General features: G+C 36.1%; 1 protein-coding gene across 6 annotated transcripts in view; it reads left to right on the forward strand.

The window, feature by feature from the left end:
• The window catches only part of LOC150108403 (protein O-linked-mannose beta-1,2-N-acetylglucosaminyltransferase 1-like), a 378,713-nt gene that overhangs the window by 38,577 nt on the left and 315,262 nt on the right, over window positions 1–24,874 (forward strand). For all 6 annotated transcript variants that reach the window (XM_090415822.1, XM_090415823.1, XM_090415824.1 and 3 more), the window contains 3 exons: window positions 12,597–12,672; window positions 19,407–19,556; window positions 21,813–21,922. In XM_090415822.1, the coding sequence (XP_090271948.1) occupies window positions 12,597–12,672; window positions 19,407–19,556; window positions 21,813–21,922 (336 nt within the window). The remainder of the gene's footprint in view (window positions 1–12,596; window positions 12,673–19,406; window positions 19,557–21,812; window positions 21,923–24,874) is intronic.

The raw sequence follows: 24,874 nt of genomic DNA on the forward strand, positions 1-24,874 counted from the left end.
TTCTCTAAGAGCACAAGCTGACTTATTTGACAGGAACTTTTGATATGTTTCCTTCACTGCCTCTTTAACTTCCTGTGTCCACCAGGGAGTTCTGATTTTTTTATCCTTGCAGACAACCTCACCACATGCCTCTCTGGCAGAATCAATCAATGTTTTCTTCAGAGTTTGCCACTGAATCTCCAAGTTTGATTACTGTTCTCAAACTCTTTAATTTTTTCTTCAATAATCTTTGTGTATTTTAGTCTACAGTTCACATCTGAGAGCTGCTCAACTTTTATTCGTTTTAAAACTTTCTTACATGTTATTCTTTTCAATATGAAATTCAATTTTATCCTGCTCAGGACTAAATAGTGATCACTTCCAATTTCAAATCCTCTGTACACTTTGGTGTCCTGCACCAGGGAGAAAACATCACTATCAACAATAACATACATAGTCAATGAGACTTTTCTTATTCCTTGCCTCTTCTCTCCATGTGAATTTGTGCACATTTTTATGTTGGAACATGGTGTTAGTAATAACCAGTCCATGTCCTGAGCAGAAATCAACAGATATTTGCCATTATTATTAGCTTTGCTCTTTTCTCCAAATTTTCCCAAAATATTTTTGTATGTCTCACAATCATTTCCCACTCTGCTATTTAGATCCCCAACAAGGACCAACTTTTCCTTTTTCATTGTGTCAGTTGCTTTTTCTAAATCCTCAAAAAATTCTTCCACTTCTACTTTAGTAGAACCTTCTGTGGGACCATAGGCACAAATAAGTCTCATTGTCCAGTTCCCCATTCTCATATTTGCCCACATTACTGTACTTGAGACTGACTGCCATTCAAGAAGATTAGCCTCGTATTTGGTGTTGAATACTATGGCTACTCTTTGTTTTCCTTGATTGTCATCGCCTGAATATAACATTGTGTATTTATTGCTCAGCAAGATCTCACCAGTTTTTGGCTTTTTTGTTTCAGTCACCCCTATTATGTCGATCTGGTACTTATCTAATTCCTCAGCTAGCTCCATTTCTTTGCCATTCAGGCTTCTTATGTTGATAGTACTGATCTTTAACTCTGGTGATGTTGAGTTGGGGTTTGTTTTCAGATTTGTTCCAGTAGCTGACTTTTCGCTGTTTGCCCTGGTTTCCTGGCGATAACAATGGGGGCCTTGTTTAACCAGGCGACGCTCCAGCCGGCATGAAATTTTGTAATGTCGTACCATCATTTTTTATTTTGGTTTAACCAATAAGAATACAATTTGGTCAGCTAAATCCCAAATTGCCAGCCCATCCTCGTTCGTTCAGTATCCAAGTAGATACCCAACAGGGTGCACCACGAGAATGTGAGGATTGGACATTAGGTCAGAAGCCCTGGTCGGTTCTCCGCATTCCTTTAAAGGCTATGTGGAGGTCTCCTCTCAATTATACAGCTTTGACCCTTAAGCACCCCATGTATTTTAATATAGATTAGAAACATAGATTTTTAAATCAGGAGGCATTATCATAGGATAGAGGACAAGCATCTTGCCAACTGCATAGCATATCTAAACAGGGACTATCTGTAATATACTATAGGGCACAGGGTTTATTTGATTTCTGAATTTTTTTTAGCCTCAGTAAATTTGGAGAGATTTAATATGAAAAGGATTTAACTTGTTAATGATTTCTTTAGAATATGACTTTTTTCAAATTTAAAAACCTTTCTTTTGGAAGTTAGCATGATCTTGATTTACAATGCAGCAACAAGAATGATCATTTAAGAGTCATCGTTTTGTTATTGTATTCTCTTTGATTCATAATAACACTAGTGTTAGTCTTATCAGCTTTAGTTATAATTTCTTTCTTTCTTTCTATATAATATTGCTTTTAAACTGTCTAAAAGCAATATTCCACATATTTCTTTCTTTAGAATACTGCTTTTAGACAGTTTAGATTTGGTCAGGAGTTTGCTATATCTAAACAAGTATTGTTAGATATTTGTAGGAGATTGATTGTAGATCGTACATTATTCACACATCATAATTTCTAAGTTGAGTGTTTGTTTGGGTATGGCTGCAAAGTTTTGACCTTGACCAAAGACACTGCATCTTTTCATTATTATTGCATGATGCACCCAATTACTTGCATGGGAGGGTGCTCCACACCACACAACTCATCTATACTGAGTGAGTGATGCCCTTCAAGGGTATCACTCACTCAGTATAGATGCCTTAAAGTACTATAAATACTTAAAATAATACAGGGTGCATCTGTTAAAACAGTGGTAACAAAGGCCAGCCACTCGATAGTATACAAACTCATTCCTGATAACTAATATTTAAGGAATTGACAGCGTATACTAGAAATATAAATTAAATAAACTTTAATATATACTTTCCGATATTTCGGCAAACGTCACATTGCCATCTTCTTGGGAACTTACTACAAAGACACGTGCACACAAGTACTAATAACAGCAAATGAGACTGAAGCTAGGAAGCTAACGTTTTCCTAAAGTCCTGATGGTGCCCCCTGGCAGGCTATATTGGTAGTTCTTGGCCTTTGGGCTGAAGTTCTTCTAATAAAAGTTTCCTAAATTTGGGGCAGTCTCATGCATCCAAATTTGTTGAGGTTTGGCATGTTCCTAAGGGCCGAGGCTGATTCCATGAATTGTCTTTCATACTTGAACTTGCTGTGGTGTATTACTGTGGCTTTCTTCCATCTTATTCTGTGACGAGCATCCAGAGCGTGGTCTGCAAGCCCAGAGTGGCTGTACTGGTGAAATCGGATGTAATCCTTGTGTTCTGAGATTCTGATATTTGCTGTCCTGCCTGTTTGGCCAAAGTAGGACAATTTACAGCTGCAAGGGACCTGGTATACACCAGGTAGGTCTAGGGGAAGTGGTTGGTCTTTAGTGGAGCGGATAAGGGATGCCAGTTTTCTATTTGGTCTGTAACAAGTGGACAAGTCATGTTTTTTTAAGATTTTATTGATTTTTTCCGAGGCGCCTCGGATGTAGGGAATGGTGATGGATTTAGAGTAATCTTTTTTGTGAGGGGGAAGGGGGTGGTGGGTTGTGGATAACTGGGTTAAGTATTTTTTGGAGGGGGTAGCCATTGACTGAGAAAGTGTCACGGATGTGATTTAGTTCAGTGGTTAGGGCTTGATCATTTGAACAGATTATTTTTACCCTGTTGAATAATGTCTTAATAACACCATATTGTTGTGAGGGGGGGGGTGATGGGATTGTTGGTGAATGTATCTGCCTGTATGGGTGGGTTTTCTATAAACTGAGAAAACCAAGGTTCCATCAGGTTGGCGGGTGACTAGTGTGTCTAGGAAAGGGAGGTTATTGTTTTCCTCTTTTTCCAGGGTGAACTTGTTTCTAGGGTTATATTAATTATACTCTTCGTGATTCACTTCACCACAAAGGTAGCATCTGTGCCTTTGTGCATTCTGACGTTCCCTGCCAAAGAATGCCAAATTTAGATTCTGCTGTTTTTGACCTGCTCTGGCTCAAAGTTTCCTTACCTCACTTAGTGAAATTTATCTGCTGTATTTACCAATTTCCAACTCTGAAAACCACTCCAACTTCTTCACCTTCCTCTCTATAAATCTTGGCCATCTTATCCAGCTATCCAAACAGTGAAGTGAACTTCCTAGGTGACCTAAATGTCTATAACTCCAACTGACCCTCCTCCTCCAACATTACCGACCAAGCTGGTTAGGATGTAGAAATTTTGGCTATAAGAAATTATCTAATATAAATCATACATCTAACCTACCCGATTCCCAGTAATCTCCTTATCTTTCTAAATACCCTTGATCTTTTTTTTTCTTTTTTTTTTTCTAACTAGTTCTCCTTTCAGACAAGCTGTAGAGGTCACCTCTCCACTTGGCAACTCAGACCACAATCTTGTGCCAGTTTTCAGTATCACAGAATGCTCCCTCCTCTGACCATACCTAATCTTATATCCACTGGCCCTACAAAGGCACAAAGTAGGGTGACCTCCAGAACTACTACTACTCTTCCTTTCCATGGTCATGTTCTGGGTCAGAACAGCAGAAGCAATAGTCATGCTGTTCTGACCCAGACATCTGCACTGAGCAAGTTGCAGAAATCATCCACACTGATGTCAATAGATTTCTTCTTTCTCAATCCTAATGTGCACCTCAGACACAAACTGATATGTTATAGGTTCTTGTACCTCCTGTGTGAAATAAAAAAAAAAAAAAAAAAAAAAAAAACTGCTTAATTTATCATCTACACCATACCACTAAAATATTCTTCCCATCATCATCATCATCATACGTATCAAGGATTTAGGCCTAGTATGGCCTGTTCCGGCCTTAGAAGTCATCGTTTAAGAGGACGTCCTGGTTTTCTTTTTCCTAATGGCTTGTACTTTAAGGCTTGTTTTGGTAATCTTTCTGTTTTCATTCTTTGAATGTGTTCCATTCATCTATGTTTATATTTTTTAATTTTTTCAATTACTGGTTCTTGGTTTAATTCTTTCATAATATCTTCGTTTGTTTTGTGATCAAATAGGGTATACTTTGCAGTTTTTCTCATAAACTTCATTTCTGCTGTTGTTAATCTTTGTCTTTTTGTTTTATTGTCCAGATTTCGCTTCCATACATTAAGACCGGTAGGGCTAATGTATTGTATACTTTTAGCCTGGTTTGTTTTTGAACTAGGTTTGGTTTAAATATAGAGTTAATTACTCCTGTTATTTTTAAATATTTTGCAAATTTTATGTTTATATATTTTTCATTTTCATAAGTGATCATACATCCTAGGTAGTTAAATGAATTCACCTGTTCTAATATCTTGTTATCTAATACTATTTTAGTTCTTGCTGGATCTTGTCCTTTAAAGGCCATAGGTTAATGGCCTTTAAAGGTCATTGATGTAGGTTAATGTAGGATATTCTTCCCACTAAGAGTATTTTTGCCTATTAATTACATGGATTCTTTTAGTTTCTTGGAGGAGAAATTCTGTTGCTTCTGTACAAGATTGGAAAAACCCTATTGTAAAAAGTTCATAAAGATTCCTCTGATGATGACATGAATTGAACTCAAGTTTTTAAAAGCACTTGTGATATATACATACTAGCCACTGAATTAGAAACTTTTATTTAATACTGTGTCAAACCTCCTTTAGCCTGAATTGCAGCACATATGCAGTTTAGCATAGATTCCGCAAGGTGTTGTTAAAGGACTTTACTCCTGGATCTGTTTTTCTAATATGTCCCATACATTCTCAGTGGAGTTCAGATCTGAGCTTTGTGGTGGCCAGGAAAGATGGTGGAAGTTGCTGTCATGCTTTCTGAATAATTCTTGAATGATGGACAGTAGCATTATCATCCATGAAATATCTGTTACCTGGTGGATAAAAAGTCAACATTGCAGGATGGACTTGATCGGCAACAACACTCAGATATTCCTTTGAGGACACCTGACCTTCCAGCAATATCAGAGGACCCTTTTCTGTACCAGCAAAACAAGCCCCATGCCATGACACCACCACCACCAGAACTTTGAATTGTATTTACAAGGCAAGCTGGGTTCCTTGCTTTATGGAACTTCTGCCAAACTTGCTGCCTACCATCAGTACAGAACAAGGTAACTGTTACTTGTCAGATCACGACTTTTCTTGTCTTCCAACATCCAGTCCATGTGTTACTGATACGACTGTAGATGAACAGTTCTTCACAGAAATCAGTGGTTTACGTATAGGCATGCAGCTGCCAATACTGATCCTCTTCAATTCCCTGTGCTTAGTTTGGTGAGATATGGATTGGAAACAGCCTTCATTAAATGTTTCAGTCAATTGCTGCACACAGGAAGTTCTGTTTGTCTGTATACAAGCTTTCTTAGACTATGATCTTGTTCCTGACACACAGTTAGGACCACAGTTATGCCTCTTAGACAAATAATGAGTTATTTTTCTACTGATTAAACACCTTGGATATCTCACCTTTTGAGAAGCCAGTCAGCTCTACTGGTATCAAAATCATGACTCCAGTCACAGATGGGGCACCACAATAAGCTCCTGATTGAACTCTGAAAGATCCTTTGCTTTTCCCATTGATCAACACTGTTGACAATTACTGACCAGCAGCATTCTTAAATAGTTGTCTAGAACACATGGTGACTCACGTGACCAAGTATTTTGCGTATCTGCTGCAAAGTGCATCATCTGCATAAAGGTTTCTAATTCAGTGGATAGTATGTGTACAAAAAGCAATATATTATATGAGCATATTGAGATAAAATTTATTAAGGTATATAACCAAATGTTTCAATCTAAAACTTACAGATAAATTTCACCGTAACTGACAATTCAGAAAGGGAGGATAACAATAATGGACTTCAAATAGTACAGTAAAGTATAGTTGTATAGCACAGTACTACTATATACTGTCCAGGGGCAAATGCTGGTCTTGAAATTCATGCTTGCTCTTGTTATCATTCAGGGAGTGAGAGGTGTGATTGAAGTCTGATTAGCAGAATAATGAATTACTGACCATTTAAAACTATATATTTAGAAATTTATGTACATTTAATCATACAAACACAACATTTATTTTACAAATGATATTCTATCTTTTTCAATTTAGCTACTTGAATACAAATTCTACCCTATGGTTCTTCTTTATGAACTGGTCAATAACATCGTCATAAAAAGTTGGTTGTAACTTAATTTTCCCAAGCAACACACACACACTTGTAAAGGCTGGCTGAAGCTCACTGGCTAGAGCTACTTTGACTGCGTGTGGCCTGTGTTTAAGACAACATGAAGGGAGCAAAATGGCTATATGCGCACATGAAATCACAGTGCTGCAGCGAGGACCTCGAAACTCCCACAAACGAGCAAACCAAGGTAGCTTTGACTAGAAGAGCAAGCATTGGCCTTCGATATGCAACGTAAAGCTCAATTATTGCAGCGCAAGCTTAAGATGTCTTCTGTCTACAAAAATAAAAGCCTAAACGGAATGCTTATAAATGCATGCATTTATTAACAAATAAATATTACTTCTTTTTCAAGTAACGAGCTTGCGCAGCAAGCATAGAGAATTCGCCCCTGACACTGTCATATACTCATAGTATGTGCATTTCAAAAGAGATATGAGCTGTGTTGTCGACTGCAGCATACCTTACTATATTATGCCAGAGTACTATACAATAGTATAGCATACTATATATTTCTCTGGCATGTGGCTTGTATCTCTCTTAAAATCTAGTGTTAATCCGATTTTGAAGTGTCAGGTTACTCTAAAGATCTACAAGTTTCAAATCGAAATCTTTGGTTATGATAATAAGCTTTCTTGTGTGTAAGAATAAATAATAAGCTTTCTTTTATCTAAGAATCAAACTCCAGTCTTTTTTTCAATTGAAGGGTACAGCATATCTGTCAGAAGGATTTCAAATTTTTTTAAGTGATGATTTTTTTATTTTTTTTTCATATACCACTATTTGGGATTTAAAATATCAATTAGTCCATGTCAAAACATTAGTTTTAGTAAGTAGTCAAATTAGCAATTACTAATTTGCTGTTAGAACACTCATCTTGGCTGTATGCACATGGAATGGCTTTGACTGATTGAAACATTTGCTTGAATGTTACACAGATAGGAATTATATTAGCATCTTGGCATCTTTTTAGGAAAGCTGTTATGTTGAGCTACTCTGCCATTTTGAGTTTTTTTTCTACTTACTGAATTGTGATTCTTTGAATGATATTATATATAATACACATGTTTGAAACAATTCAACATGTGTACTATATATGTTGGAAACAATTCAAATTATAACAGACAACAGAATTCAAGCCTTAATTTGGGCTCTCTAATGTTTGTTAAAGTATAAAAAGAAGAAGAAAAAGAACTCGCCCTCCTTTATAAAAAATAATTCTGTGCATTTCAAAATTCTATGCATAAATTTTTTAAATCTATATTTAAAAGAACACATCCTTAAATTAGTTAGACATGTAATTTAGTAAGACAATGTAATTAGTAAGACATGATTAGTTAGGATATTACTTCCCTATTCATATTGCCCAATTCTTTATGTATTCCCATGTAGTGTAGAAGATGCTGTAATGGTATTAGATGAAAAGTTTACATTATTACTAACTTCCTGTCAATTGTTCTCAACATTAATTGTATCTGTCAGGATTCCACTATTGTCACATCTTATATATGGGTATTCTGAGGCATTTCTAATTGCATCATTCCACTAGATCTTGGTCTTCCTCTAAATATTTCTCCTACTCTTTTCAATTTATTATTCTGTAGTTAAAATCTATAATAAAATCTTGCACTTGGAGATCCAAAGAAATCAAAGGAATGCAAGATTGTGGCACTTCATAAGGGAGGTGATAGAACTCAGGCATCAAATTATAGGCCTATCTGTTGTCAGGTGTTATGGTTAAGTTGTTGGAGAAGCTGGTGAGAACTAAGATCCAGAAGCAGGTTGACAACAATGGTATTATCTTTGATGGACAGTGTGGATTTGCTAAAGGGAGATCATGTTTTAGTAATCTACTTACTTATTACAATAAGGTGATGTCTTCCTTGGACAGAGAAGAGGGATACACAGTAGTAATATACTTTGATTTCACAAAGGCTTTTGATCGATTTTGATACCGCATGATAAGTTGATAGTCAAACTAGAGCTGATGAAGTTGGATATTAGATTAGTGCATTGGATCGGAGACTGGCTATCTGGTAGTTATCAGCAAGTTGTGCATGGGGAAGCAATATCCAGGAAGAGGAAAGTCACTAGTGATGTGCCTCAGAGTCTGTTTTAGGGCCATTGCTGTTTAACCTGTATGCTAATGATATTGGCGAAGATTTGGATCAGGATATTCAGTTGTTTGCAGATGATGCAAAGTTGGGATGAATTATTAAGAGTAGAGAAGATGTTGTGGCCTTACAAGAAGACTTGAATAAATTGAGTGAAGGGCATAGAAATTGGAATGCATGTTCAATATTGCAAAATATAAGATTTTAAAATTTGAAAACAAAGATGGGATGTAGAATTTATGCTTGGTTAAGATATATTGTTGGAGGTGGAGGAAATAAGAGATCTCGTGGTGATAGTAAATAAGGATCTGAAATTTAGGTGACACATTGCCAAAATTGTGAGGACAGCACAAAGAATTCTGGGAATGATGCGGAGGACACTGATTTGTAGAAGTAAGGAGATTCTTGTTCCATTGTATAAGGCTTTGAATTTACAAAGTCTAGTGGATAGGCGGAAGAGGGGTGATATATGATATAGCCCTACAAATTGGTAAGGGATTGTTATAGGATCAATGTCGGAGAGGTTTTACAGCAAACAGTAGGAGATCAGGGGAGAACCAGAGGACATCCCTGGAAGCTGTATAAGGAAAATGTGAGCATGGGAGTGAGAAGTTGGTCTTTTGCGTGCAGATTTGTGAATGATTGGAATGCCTTGCCTGAAAGTGTGGTGTCTGCAGAGAATTTGAGTATTTTTAAGGCATGGTATGATGAGCTGTGTATGACAAAAGGACTTCCTAGATGAATCTTTGATTCCATAGGATCTTGTAATAATAATAATGCTTACTTGTTTGGCACTTTCCAAACTGAAGTGCCTGAACATTTTTTGCTCCTCAAACTCTGTATTCCCTTGCTTATAACAATATTCCACTGAATATCCTGTTTTTAGCTTTACAAAGAAATTTTTTTGGTTTTAACAATTTGGCTCTTCTCCAGTATGTATTGAATATGAAACAGTAATTAGATCAAAATACCATAAGTGAATTCATTTACCATGGACATTATGAATGGCTATTCAGAAAGCCTGATTTTTCACACCCACAGATTACATTCCGTAGTGACATTTGAAATCAGTCTTGTTAGCAAACCTCTGAAATTTGAGATTGAGCTTTTAATAATGGTAATTTTCTTTTATTAGCCTAAATTTATTATGTTGCATTTCATGTCATTTTTGTAAAGATGTATAAGTGCTTCTGTAGCTAAATCAGTATTGCAGCTTTCTTTTAGTTTGAATGAAGTGAGTTTGAATCTTCTCTAGGAATTAGTTAGTCTCTGTATGAGACTAGCTAATTCCTAGAGAATTAGCTAGTCTCATACAGTTAACTAGCATGCATGCAGTTAACAAATATAGCTGGCTCTATGGATAGATTTAACCACCCCCTCGTAACATTGTTTTATAAAGCCGGATTACTAGATTGATAAGCTGTTGAGCCTAACACATTAAGGGAAAGATGAGATATATATAATTCCATCCACCCTTTCATGTTAGGCTGAATGGCCTAGTAACTTGTGTTACATCCTGAATGAAGAACTTTATTAAAGAAATAATTCATTCAGGATTTAACAAGTCAGAAAAATCAGCTGAGAGAAAAAACTTGTACTCGAGCAGAAGAAATAAAGTACTAACTGTAAATGGAAATAGAATTATCTTCTTTTAATAGAATTGTAAGACCATGTAAAGAACTTTGTGTATAAATTAGTATTATATGAATGCATCATGTATACAATGAATGGGTAAATTAGATGTAAACAATAGCCCAAAGGTCATGGGCGGGCCTTAGGCATTGGCAATCTCGGAAAGCAACGCATGTTCGTTTCCCGGAAGACGCTGCTATGATCTCGCGATGTGCCGAAGTTGCCGCGGACGAAGAAAGTAGCGGGCGGGAAAAGATCGCAGAAAGTAGCGGGCGGTAAAAGGGCGCTATCACAGCTAGTAAGAGGGGGGGGAGGAAGGGAGAAAAAGGGTTTGCACCCCTTTCTCAAGGCTTTTTTTTCACCTGTTTTGCTGGATGATGATTTGACTTCTCTCGTGGACCGGTGGTTCCTGATGGTGTTCCTTGGCGATAGTTCGATGTCGGAGGGTACGCCTTTCCCTTTGATGTCGGAATCTCCGCCGGTACGAAAGCGTGAGGTGTCGGCATATCTGTCTTCGCTCCTTTGCTGAAAGTTCCGATGAAATACTATTGCAGACGTATACCAGAACCGGCAGTAGAAATGACGATGGTCTGAAACAGATCAAGAATAGACGAGGGAAAAAACGCCAGGTGCGGAGCACAGCTTAATCTGATGACCATAGTGACCCACCACATGGATGCAGGCTTATGGAAGTTATCAACAAGGTAATTCAAACAAAGAAGGACAGTTCAGATAGACCTGGAGATCCTGTCCTAAGAAATGGTAAAGTACAGATTTTGTTGTATAATTACCCAGTCTCAAAAAGGGAAAGATCATTGTAGTGTATTAATTGAGTATGGACAGTATTTAAGAACTTTAAGTGATTATTTAGCAGTGGCTAATGTCCATAAGACAAATTGTTTGGAATGATTATAGAAGATTGTGACTAGTTTAATATGCAAGACAAACATAGTAGTTAGAATATAGATTAGAAGTGTATAATGTGCATATTATGTGTGTTTAGTCTTTAACTTAAGAGAAGGATTTATTGTTCATGTATTAGAGTATTAATCAGTTTGAAAAGGTTTGATTTAGCATATCATTAAACTAATTGAAAGTGAAATTGGTCTAAGTATATATTATGTCTTTAAATTCCAATAAATATGTTTTTTCTTTTATACCTGAGATTTGCCTGTGATATGAACCAAAACTACCACTCATTAATCTGAACCATAGCGGGGGGGGGGGGATTGAAAGAAAGGTATAACATGTTGTTATAGAGGTTACGACTGCAAACCAGAATTTACTTAGCCATAGTAGAGCATTTGATTTATGAGTATAAGTGCACTAAATTTATTCTCCTATGTGCACCAAAGGTCTGGAAAAGTCTCCCTGAATAAGAGTCCCCTCTATTCTGAGATATTGGCTGGCACAGCTTTAAAAAATAAATTTGTCAATATCTGAAGAGGAGATGACCCCAGACAGAAATTAGAAGATTCGTTTCTTATAGCAAGGAATAACATTTAACAGTCAGGGTAAGCACGTGAGTAAAATTAGGAATCGGCCAGAGATATAGAATGAACACGTAAGAAGTGATACAGATATTAGAGTCAAGGAAATTTTGTAAGTCTTGTAGTTAAAGTAGAGAGGTTAAACACATAGGGTAAATAAAATATATTAAGGAAGAACAATATAACACTTGGTTTATAGAAACCTAATTATGATTAAAATCATTACTTTTGCTATGGTAAGAGATTTATTCATGCTCCCTATATTTGTATTGTGTATTTGCTTCCAAGGTTAACTCATACTAAAGATTTGAAGCATCTGTAATTTAAAATAGTTATTTTCTTAGCAACAATTAACATAGAATATAGACCATTATTGTTCAACCAATGGATCTGTTTGAGTGCACTTAGCCATTATCCCAATGGCAAGACCACCCAATAAACTCACTAAGTGGTGCAATCGAGGGCTTACGTTATGTCTTCATTTCAGTCTTCTTGATATAGGATGTTTGCATATCATGCCTAAGTCAAGTTGGCATGATGATGATGGTGCTAACTTGATGTAGGCATAATATAGAAAACAATAATTAAATTTAGTTATTGTTGTGTTATTATCTCCTTCCTAAAAACAGTAGTATGATAAACAGCAGTAGTTGTTTGAGTGTATGCATGTGTATATATTTTTGTTTATTTTGTATAGGTGTGCCAGGACAGGATGTTATTGCTCCAAGTGAAAAAGTACTTATGGTTGTTAACAGGCCAAACAAACTACATGAGTAAGAAAGTTATTCCATTGTATTTTTTGTATTAATCTAATTATATTGATTCCAATATGGTGTTTTGAAAATTTCAGTATAACACGTAAAATTTCATTAAAGAAATATGTGTGGAATTTTCAGAGATGGAGTATATGTGGACTTATAGGGCTGGTAAGTATGACAAGCGTAGGAGATTGCTTGGATCAGTGCCACAGCATGTGTAAAACTGCAAGGGCTGGATATTGATAGTGCATGGGAAGTGGTAAAGGAATGTTTGAGGGGGGTAATGGTAGACCGCATACCTAGAGTCAGGAGAGTACATCAAGTGGGAGTTAAATGATGAATATGATCATCAAACTGGAGCTGCAAAAAAGAAACAGTTGTGGAAGGAATTTAAGGAGAAAGGTAACCTGCAGGCACATGAACAATACAAGGCATAGACCAGAAGGGTAACTAATGTGGTAAGAAAGGCAAATGCAGATTATGAAAGGAAGTTAAAATGATGCAGGCTAAAGAGAATCCCAAACAGTTCTTTCAATATGCTGCAAGTAAAAGAAAGAGACACAACATACATGTTAGAATAATTATTTTACTTAATGTTAAGAAAGTAGCATTCAACGTTTTGACCTCTTTATACATGGAAAAGATACATGTGTATAAGATACGAGCTACATGACACTTCACTATACAAAAGTAAGATGAATCTAAATGTTTGTGAATCATTTACCCTAGTCTGACCTATGGTGAAAAAAAAAATCGAACTATATTAAACCTACGAGCGAAGTTAGGAGCAACCAACCACCAACAAACCACAGCCAAGTTATCAACAAATCCACCTACAACCTTAACGTAGGAGAACTCTCTTTTCTGGAAAAAGGCCTGGACTATTCCATTGTGCCAAGGTCAGTTAACAAATTAGATTTCATTTATCACATTGAAAGAGGTCTAAATTCCTCACCTCCAATTTAGCCAACAAAATACGAATGGAAACATTGTACATATTAAACGCTAATAAACAACTAAGTTGCAACATAACCAGAGCAGAAAAATTAGCCCTTAAATCTTTAAAAAATAACCGAAACATTGTGATTATAAATGCAGATAAAGGTAATTCTACCACTGTCCTTGATCAGACAGCATACCTGGTAAAAATGAACCAATTGGTATCCGACCACAACACATACCAAATGTTGAACTACAAACCGCATCAAAAAGAAAACAAAAATTAATCAAATCGGCGATCATGTGGCCAGAGGAAACAACCAAAAAACTAATATCACATTATTCCCCCACTCCCAGAATTTATAGCCTGCCAAAAATACACAAAACAAACATATTGCTATGACCTATAATCAAAGGAATCGAGAGCCCTAATTATCACTTAGCCAAGAAACTAGTGGCCATATTCAAAGAGTTCATAGGTCATTCCCCTTCCCGCATAAAAAATACACAACATTTCCTTAACAAAATTAGAAACATCACACTCAGCAATGAAGATTTATTAGTCAGCTTTGACATAACTGCCCTTTTTACTAATGTCCTGATCAATGATACTATTCTTCTCTTACAGAACATATTTCCATCCAATATCATGGCCCACTTTGCCCACATACTCCGTTCTGGGTATTTCGTGTGGCAAAATAATTTCTACCTGCCAAAAGAGGGTACGGCCATGGGCTCACCACTCCCCACCTCCCATTAGATAACTTTTACATGGAAGACTTCAACCAATGAGCTCTAGATTTGGCCAACCTGAAGCCCAAAGTCTAGCTCAGATATGTTGATGATATTTTTGCCATTTGGTCCATGGCTGTGAAACATTAAATACATTCCTAAGCCACCTGAACAAACAACACAAATGTATCCAATTCACCATCAAAATTGAAAAAAAACTCTCTTCCTTTTCTAGACACACTCACCACACACATCTTTCCTCAGGCTGTCCCTCAGTCTATTGCAAACACCTACACACACACAGGCCAATACATACATAAAAATTCATATCACATCCAACACAAAAACTAGGAGTCATCAGCACCCTTCAAACACAGAACCCTAAGAATTTTCTCCAATGAACAAGCTCTGAACTAAGAATTTGAAATTATTAACGAAACATTTGTAAAAAAAAAGACAGTTCACAAGATCCTCCATAAAAATGCCATTAAAGGCAAAAAGAATTACAAGAATGCCATAGCCATATACTACATTGGGGTATTTCGGAAAAAATAGAACATTACTTAAATACAACATTAAGATAACCTTCAAACCCCTATCAAAATTAAGAAATTTGCTTAGCTCTTCCAAAGATTCTCTTCTTACCTTGTGCACCCAGAGGTATACAAAATTCAATGTATCTTTAACCTACCTTACATGGGGGAAACAGGATGCACCATCCCAATCAGAAAAGATGAACAAAAATGCCACATTAAATACCTCCACTATTGTAAATCAGACCATGCAATCCAAACATGCCACAGAATTGACTTGAAAGGTACCAAGTCCCTACACTGCACCAAAACTTGGTGGGAAAGAAAATTCAAAGAAGCTCGTGAAATGCTGAAATATCATCCAAATCTGAACAAAAATGATGGATTAATTATTCCAACCAAAAATGTGGAGGACCCATGTTCAACTCATATAGCAACCAGAACAAAACCAAACAGAAGAAATTCTCAGTATGAGAGGACTTTAGAAATTGTTTAATGTAGTTCCATTTTTTTTTCCCACCAGAAGTCATGCTAGGGTAAATGATTAACGAACATTTAGATTCATCTTACTTTCGTATAATGCAGTGTCATCTAGCTTGTGTCCAGTACATATGTATGTTTTTCCTGATGATGATCTCAATACAGAGGTTGAAACATAGAATGTTACTTTCTTAATGTTAAGTGAAGTAATTATTCTAACGTGTGTTGTGTCTCCATAAATTCTTCACTATGAATGCTGACCACAGTGTAACCTTAAAAGAAAGAAAATAATGTATATGGCAGAATGATTTTAAGGAATGCCAATGGTAAGGTGGGTAAGTGAATCAGTCAAAAAATTGTAGAATTACTAAGTGAACACTTTGCAAGAGTATATCATCCAGGTTGGTGATATTGCAGGAATGAGAGAGCCAAAGGCTTATATGGGAATTGATGTAAATGAAATAGAGGTGCATAATATATTACAGAACCTTAATGTGAATACAGCTGTGGGATTGGATGGTATACCAGCTTGAGTTTTACATGAAGTGGCGAGGGAATTGTCAGTGTTTAATCTAATTCTCAGCTCTGAGTTAGTCCCAAGGATGTGGAAGAGGTGAAAATAGTTCCATTGCATAAAGGAGGCTCCAAGATTTTATTATACAGCAGTGGTGCACTCGGGATTTAATCTTGGGGAGGGCCTGAGTTGAGTAGACAATTTGAGAATATACACTGTGCATCACATACGACCTATGATTGAACATCTGCAATGATTGCTAATTTATAAGTAGTATAGAAATAGAAGACATGACGCAACATAAATAAAAAAAAAAAAAGAATTTTAATTAGGAAAAGATTTTTGGCAAAATTTCTAGTGTTTTTTTCCTTTTTTTTCTTTTTTGGGATTCCAGGGCTAGGTGCACCACTGTAATACAGTGACAGCTGAGTTGGATAAAGGTAATGGGTTTACAGTGATACTGCTGGACTTTGCAAAGGCCTTTGACAGGATACCATATGGAATTCTAATCAGTAAACTGCAGCACATCGGAATGGATATAGGGTTAGTGAGATGGATAGGAGGGTGGTTAACGGAGAGATATCAGAGAGTAGTTTATTCAGGAGTTGAGTTCAAAAAGAAGGCCTGTGACTAGTGGTGTGCTGCACGGCTCTGTTCTTGGACTGCTACTGTTTAATTTGCTCATTAATGATATAGGAAAGGATATGAGAGGACCTGTTCAGTTATTTGCTGATGCAAAGTTGGGTAGAGCAATAGTTAATACAGATGATGTCAAAAGTTTGCAGGATGATTTGGATAGATTGGCAGACTGGGCAAAGGAGAATGGTGTCAGTTTAATGTGACAAAGTGTAAGGTTATGCACTTTGGGGTGAAAAGATTACCAGCTGTATACCACATTGGTGGAATACTCCAGGAAATTGATGAAGCCAGAGACTTGGGAGAGTTAGTCAATAGGATTACATCTCAACCCAGTTATTAATTCTTCTGTTTTATAATGCCAAATCAATTCAAGTGCAGACCATTCCTCTTATGGACAGTAAATTCTCCCCCCTTATCTGATGGGATACGTTCCAAGACCCCCCCCCCCCCATCGATGCCTGAAATTGCAGATAGTACTGAAGCCAATGTGTACTATGTTTCTTCCTCTTCATACATACCTGTGATATAGTTCAATAGGCTACTATTGACCTGACGTATTGTCAGAAGGAGGATCATCAAGCCATGACAATGTCAATGGCTGGAACAGATTATGTCGATGGTTGAAGATCCTTGATTATTGAAGGTTTTTTTTGCTGAAACCTTTTGGAAAAACACTGTAATTGGATGTTGTCTCTTTCTTTTTAACTCATCAAAGCATTGCTGTAGAGGTTATAATCCTTTAATGAAAATGTGGATGACTTTAATGCCGCATTCCATCCGAGGATCGTATTCCATAATTTTGTCCTTTAATGTCTGTGCACTTCGAAACACTTCGGCATATTTTGGTAGTGTCCACATTGCTGGTTCTGCTTCAGTTTCATTTTTTTTCATCTTCCACTGTAGATAACTCAACAATTTCTTCCAGTTTCTCATTTGTTAACACTTCTCGATGGTCTTCAGTATGTTCGTTTTTCCACTTCATTCAGCATGTCGGCAAATCCTTCTCCACCAACCTATCTTGCTGCGTGAATGATTTTCCTAACTTCTTCATCAATCCCCAGGAAGACATTGAAGTTGTGAATGATTTGAATTATCTTCCAGCAGGCATCTACAGTTTCTGGTTTTAATTCACCCATTGCAAGTTTGATGAATGTTATTGTGTTAGCAATGGTAAATGGTTTCAAGCATTGCATTATCTCCAGATTAAGGTCTGCATCAATTGCTGATCGAATGCAATCAATATGTGGCCTTGACAAACCAAATAATGCCCCTGTCAAGAGGTTGAAGCAACAAGGCTGTATTCGTAGTTAAAAATAAAACCTCGGCATTTCCATTTCTTAGCAGACAGATTCAGGATGGCCATGTGCATTGTCTATTATTAATAGGACTTTAAATTCCAACCCTTCTTCTCCCTTGTATTTTTTCACTTCTGGGTTAAAGCATTGGTGGAACCATTCCATAAATAAGAGAGCTATCACCCATGCTTTCCGATTATGTTGCCAGAATGGGCAGATAGTTTTTGGTTTTGAGAGGGTTCTTCGCTCTGTACACTATGCCTGACTCTATCATATGCCCTGCATCGTTGGCACATAGTACCAGAGTTATTCTGCCCTGGTGCTTCCTTTGCACTTTTATGAATGTAAGTTTTATTGGGCATCTTCTACCAGAAGAGCGCAGTTTCATTGCAATTGAAGACTTGCTTTGGATGGTATCCTTTATCTTTAATCATCTTCAACTCTGCCAGATATGTGGCAGCAGTGGCTTCATCACAGATGCATCCTCTCCAGTAATTTATATATTTTTCAGTCCAAATCTATTCCTGAATCTGTTTAATTAGTGTGTTTAACCTTACATGCAGTAAATAGCTTGGTGTCGCTTGTTTCAGAGGATCCCTTGCTGAAGTCTTCATATAGACTCAATGCTTTCTGCCATAACATTGCTGTCAATCAGGACACATTTCCTGTTCATGTCTTCCATCTACAAATTGAATGCTTTTTTTTTTTTTTATCTTAACTAAGCACTTATCACACACTGTAGCTGTAACTTTTGCAGAGTTTGAGGTGCGAGAGCAAAACTAGCACAAATTTTTTTTTTCCTTCACAATTTTACAGATAGAAGATTCGTTCCTGCCATCTTAGCAACCTGAGCAGACATTTTTTTTCCCTTTTAATTATTCATTGTTACATTTTCTGCTACTTCATGTTCTGCTCATTTTTCTTTAGTTGTTTCTCGAATTTTCTAATTCTCTCATTGATTGTATAATAATTTGTTTTAATTGGAATATCTCAGATCTTAAATTATCCTCTTTTACATCCTTAACAATGGTGCTGCAATGCTTCTGCTTAGCTGTACAAAGGTTTTCATATCTGGCAGCTTTATTAACTTGTATTATATTCTTACATAATGTTTTTGGCACAATTTTTAAAACCAGCTAAATTCAACAATATATCTACAGTTATAGTACTAAATGCACTAAATATAATAAATCCACTACAATCATATACTAAAAATAAACAAATTTTATGAAAACTCAGTAAATCTGGAGGGGGGGGGGGGGGAACCACTCTTACAGGGGCTATGTAAAAACAGTTCCCAAATAAGCATCTCATTCTTATTCTTTGGGAAGAATGTTAACTTTGAAAGAATTATTCTAACACACTCGAAATATGTGTTTATATCATACGAATCTTTAATTGTCTTTATCACGTTTATCTTTTGTTCTGTCTTCCTAGTTGTACTGGTTTACAATCATACACTTCACATACAGTGCTTTAACCAGTTTTTGCTGTTTACATGATTTTGGCTTTATTAAGTGGTTGTTATAGGGCAAAGTAGTGTACTGTTTTTATTTTAGACAAACTTTTAATTGATGCATTAAAAAAAAAGTTAAAATATAATACATTTGTTTTCAGCATTATTGTTGTCCCACCACCTATTAAAGTTGGAGACATAGTACCTAACTGTGGACTTGAGAAATCATGTAAAAATGGAGAATTTGCCATTCATATATATACAGGAAAAGATCATAATGATCAGCCTCGTCTCTGCATTGATGGCAAGTAGTAAGTTGGTATTGTTTCTCTTATTGCAGTTTCAAGAATTTCTCTGTATTCCTAGTATCAGTATTTGATATCAGTAAAGTGTGTTTCTTTTAAACAAATTTAACAGTAATGGTGGAGGTTGTGTTAATATGTGCATTGTCAGATAGGAACTGCCTTGACTGTATATCATATACCTTCTGCATCAGTGTGCACATTTTTACTAATTTCCCTGTGTGTGTGTGCGCGTGTGCGTGTGTCTACTTTTGGATTTTTCAGTTTTTTTCCTCCATTACATAAAGCTGGCTTTCAAGTCAAGTAGCAAATTACAGACCAGTTAGTATCTCAGGAGTGATAATTAAGGTACTGTAAAAGTTGGTTAAAGGTAGAATTCAGAGATAGGTGGAATATGATACTCTTATGGTATCCATGGTGGGCAGCACAGCTTTTCAAATTTTATAATAGTGACAGTTGAGCTGGATAAGGGAAATGGCTATACCATGATACTGCTGGACATAAATGCATTCGAAATTTGAAGTTTCTCCCACTTTACATAACCATTACATAAATTGGAGCAAATAGGAAAGGGTATATAGCTGGTGACCTGGATGTGTGTGTGTGGGGGGGGGAGTAGCTGACAGACAGGCATCAAGGTAGTGTATGGTGAGTGGAATCTAGGACAATTAGGGTAACTAGTGGTGTGCCTAAAGGCTCTCCAAACTAGGTCCATGAATGTTTAATGGAGAGCATTCAGTTTGTTGATGATACAAATTAGAGAGGACAATAGTTGATGAAGATGATGTAGAGATCCTCCAGGATGATATAAATAAATTGGCAGCATGGGTAAAAGATACTAGTTATCAGTTTAATGTGGTCAAGTGTAAGGTTGTGCACTTTGGGATGAAAATATTGCATACTGTATATTGGTTAAAGTTTGGATTAATGATATTGCTACAATTGGCAAAATAGCTTAGAGGATTACTTAGATGTTTAATAACACAGACAAGCAGAGATAAGGAAATAATTATTCCTCTTCTATGGCCTCATTTGACCTGTGCATAGATTTGGTCACACGGGTTTCTTGGAGATGGAGAAGTTATGGAGGGGATCTAGAGATAAGTGATCAAGCTGGTGACAGGTCTATGGAATGCTTCCTATGAGGATAGATTGAAGGCATGTGGAAGTGCATGGTTAAGTTGATAGGCAGAAAAAAAAAGGGACATGATAGAAACTTATAATTACTAAAGAGGCTCTATGATATTGGTGAGTCTTCTGACTCCATGGAAGCACCCAAGGGTAACTGCATGGCATGTATTACCCATGCTACTAGTGCAATGAAAATATTTTTGGTCTTCAGGTAAAGGAGCAGCTATTATTGTAATATTTTTACAAAAATTGAAATTACTCAGTTTTTATGTAATCTTAAATAGTTTCATCAAAATCATATCATCCATTCCAGATTTCTTTTATGTAGACCAGCATCAGATAGATGTAATTGAAGCTAATAGTAGCTTTCAGGTGTTTACATGTAAACACCTAAAAATACTTGTAATCCTGCATTTGTAAAAGACATCTCAGAAAGAACAGAAGGTTTCACTGTTAATTCCAGGAGCCATTTTCAAACCTTACTCAAATTCCAGACATTTGTTCATCAAGGATTTCTCCCCCCCCCCCAAAAAAAAAAAAAAAAAACTCACCATCTAAAAATATTCTGAAACTTGCTCTGCATTGAAAAATACAGGTTAAGTTAAACAGTACCAGTTAGAAAAGATGCTAGCCACATAAAATGTGTACACTTCAGCAAGTTTGATCTCTCAGACCGTGCCACTGAAACTCACCAAATCATGTGGAAAGAGATACTACTTCTCCAACTGTCCACTTTGATCAAACTTTCAAGTGGCCTGTGAGGTTATCTTTAATTCTTGTAATGTTAATAGAAATGATGAGCTCATTGTCTCTCAATTTATTCACATCAAGTAATTATTCTGCATTATACTAATCCACTTCTTTCCATAATAGAATTCCAGGCTGTATTAAATTAATTGGCATCACCACTCTTGCTAAAAGATTCTGCATTTTTATTTCAGTGCTCCACTGCATTACTAGGACTCTACATTGTAATATTAATTTTAATATTACAATGTAGAGTCCTAGTAAGTGCAGTGGAGCACTTACTAGGACTCTACATTGCAGTGGAGTTTAAAATTTGTTCTTCTTAATTTAGAGCTCCCATAAAAAGTATTCATGAATTAATAACAGCTATCTGTTTTCATTTTACAGTATCCTATCTAAAGACATAAATGGAGGTGGACGTGGTATCAATGTAGTTGTGGTTGATAATGTTACTAGAGCTGTAGTTAGAGTAAGCCATTTTGACACATATGATAAAGGTGAGGATATGCATTTTAATTTCATGAAGACTAAAAAAAAAAAAAAATTCAGTATTTTATTTAAAAAGACATTAGTGCAGTTTCATTTGCACAATTTCTTTTTTATAAAAAAAAAAATTTTGAGAGAGATCTAAATTTCATATTTTTTCATCTGTAGCCCCCCCCCCCATTACCTTTTTTGTTACTTTACTAGCTTCAGTAAATATATTATAAGATGTATATATGTTACAACATATTTTGTAATATAATTATTGCTTTAAAATATATTTGAAACAAATAATTCAACTTCATAATAACAAATTTAAATTGCTTATTTATTATCATTAAACTGATTGCTGTATAGAAATAGGAACATACACGCACCCAAATAATTACTGAGAAACTTTATGCTGTACACTTAACTATTGTAACATATTGTTAGAAACTATGATTTGCATCACTTTATAAATACTGAAAAGCTTAATTTAGATTCCACAACTCTGTGTTCCTTCTTATAGTTTCTTTGTGAATTTGAATTTTTTTGTACTTATGCCAGTTCTTCTTCCTTATTCCCTTCTGCATTTTCATTGGGTCCATCCAGAGAAGTGTTTTTCCTGCCATTTATGACTCACTTTACTTTTTTCATTGAGTGCAGTGGCATAGCTAGGGAGGAGGCGGTCTGCCCTGGGTGGCACTTTGAACCTTTTTGAACTTTTGCAGTTAATTCTAAAATACAGTCTCGAGAACTCATTTCCAAATATTGTAATACTACTGTGAATTTTCCTCACAATTGCTGTAAGTGTTGCTAGCTGTGAGAGGAGTTTTTCTAAGTAAAATAGATTAAGAATTACCTGCATTACTATGAAATAGACCTCGGCAATGTCATCGACGATTTTGCTAACAGAAAAGCAAGAAAAATAACATTTTAGAATGTTGAAATTAAAGTTTTACTTCAAAAATAAACAGTGTTTTAATTTATTTCCCCTATATGTCGTTTTGACTTTTTGTAGTATTTTTGGTGTGTATTGAGAGGGGCAGCAAAAGCATTAGCTACGACGCTGATTGAGTGGCACTAGTATCGAGATAGTGAATGGATATGCTTTTGAACTGTCATATGAGCAATAAGTGCTAATTTTGGAGTGTTCTTGGGTTTAAGTAATTAATTTTGGTCTAGAAGTAATCTTGTAAATTGAGGATAATGTGGTTATTTTTATCATCAGTATTTACTCTTAATGTATGCAAATAATTCCTCATTTTTTTTTATAAGTTGCATTCTTAAGAGCTAAATTGACAGAGAGAGAGAGAAGAGTTCAAACTAATTTCAAACAGTCAGTGAAATGTGATGATATATTATATTTATGTCTAAAGATTATTTGAGATTTAGACAGAATTTGGTGAGATTGTAGAAAGAGAATGTGGCTGTGTGTGAGAGAGAGAACAAAAAGGATGCAACTGTGAGAGTTAGAATGAAAGAGAGGATGAGAATCTAATAATATAATCAAGTTGAAATGATTAAAGATTGAAATGAACTAAGTGAAAACATAAGTATGAAATTTAGTGACTGTATTTTTACTGTTAAGTAAAAAATATGTCAAAGGATGTGAAGGAGGTATAATATGTAGTGACTTAATTTTTGGGATTGTTGTGAAGGAATAATTGAGGAGACTAAGTGAAAAGAATGCCTAAAATTTGATGTCATAGCAGGAATGAATGGCTAAAAGGATTTGAGAAAAAATTAAGATAAATGACCAATAAAAAGTATTATCAGGAAAGTTGGTGTTGCCTAAGTATGATTTTAATGCAATTGATAAGGAGATCAGAGATGATAAATGGAATGATGAGCCGTGTAAAGCAAAAGATATGCAGCTTATGGATGTACAAAGTAAATTTGAAGCAAAGCTGGAGTGTTTTAAGAGAGAGAGAGAGAGATGGCTGCATTTGAATAGATTTGGTTTTGGGCATTTTGAGCAGCTGTTGCCGAGTGAGAGAGAGAGGAAGTGAATATAAAGAAAATGAACAAAGTATGTATGTAAGAGAAAGACTCAACAATATGAGAGATGGAAAGATGACATGCTTATTATTATTATTACTGGCTACTTCATGGAATCTGAAAATATCTTCAGGACTGAGGTAAGGTGGTGCAACACCAGGAAACTCCGAGCAAAGGGACCAAGCTCTCATCACTCCTAGTCTCAGTATCTCCCATAATGCAAAGCACATCTCCTTGCAGACATGTATACTGCTATGCATTAAGGGACGGGCCACTACCCATACCGGTTTCGACCTTAATTGAGGTCTCGTCAGTGGGAGGCAGACCCCAAACGCGGAGATACTAAGGCAGAAGCAATAGGAGAGTTCTTATTTACCCATACAAGTTGCTTCGGGTATAAACTTTGTTTGCTTACACTTGGATAAAGGATTAAACTAAATTTATTATAGTCTAACCAAGTGCAAAATAAACTTCCAACATCTTTCTCTAAATCCAGAGTAATTCAGTAACAAGGTGGTACACCTGTTGGCAACTTGTATGGGTAAATATGACCTCTCCTATTGCTTCTGCCTTAGTATCTCTATGTTTGGGTCTGCCTCCCACTGACGAGACCTCAATTAAGGTCAAAATCAGTATGAGTAGTGCCCCGTCCCTTAATGTATTGCAGTATATATGGGTAGTAGCCCGTCCGTTAAGCAAGAAAAGTGACAGACAATTTTCCTTATGAGGATTAACTGAGGGTGTGTGTGGATTGCAGAAGTTGGTTGATAGGAGAAAAAGAGGGGATGTGATGGAAATATTTAAGTTGCTTATAGAGTTTTATAGGATTGATGTAGTGGAAATGTTTCAGCACTTGGCTGGAGGGGGCCAGAACAAGAAGTCATTCCTGGAAGTTGAATATAGGTGTGGTGAATAGGGGTATGTGAGGACTAGATTTTTTTTTTTTTTTCTTGGAGAGTTGTGAATGAGTGGAATGGGTTGCC

The sequence above is a fragment of the Typopeltis vanoorti genome, chromosome 3 (genome assembly GCF_054136105.1).
Source record: "Typopeltis vanoorti isolate ZY-2024b chromosome 3, IOZ_Tvanoo_1.0, whole genome shotgun sequence".
Taxonomy (NCBI): Eukaryota; Metazoa; Arthropoda; class Arachnida; order Uropygi; family Thelyphonidae; genus Typopeltis; species Typopeltis vanoorti.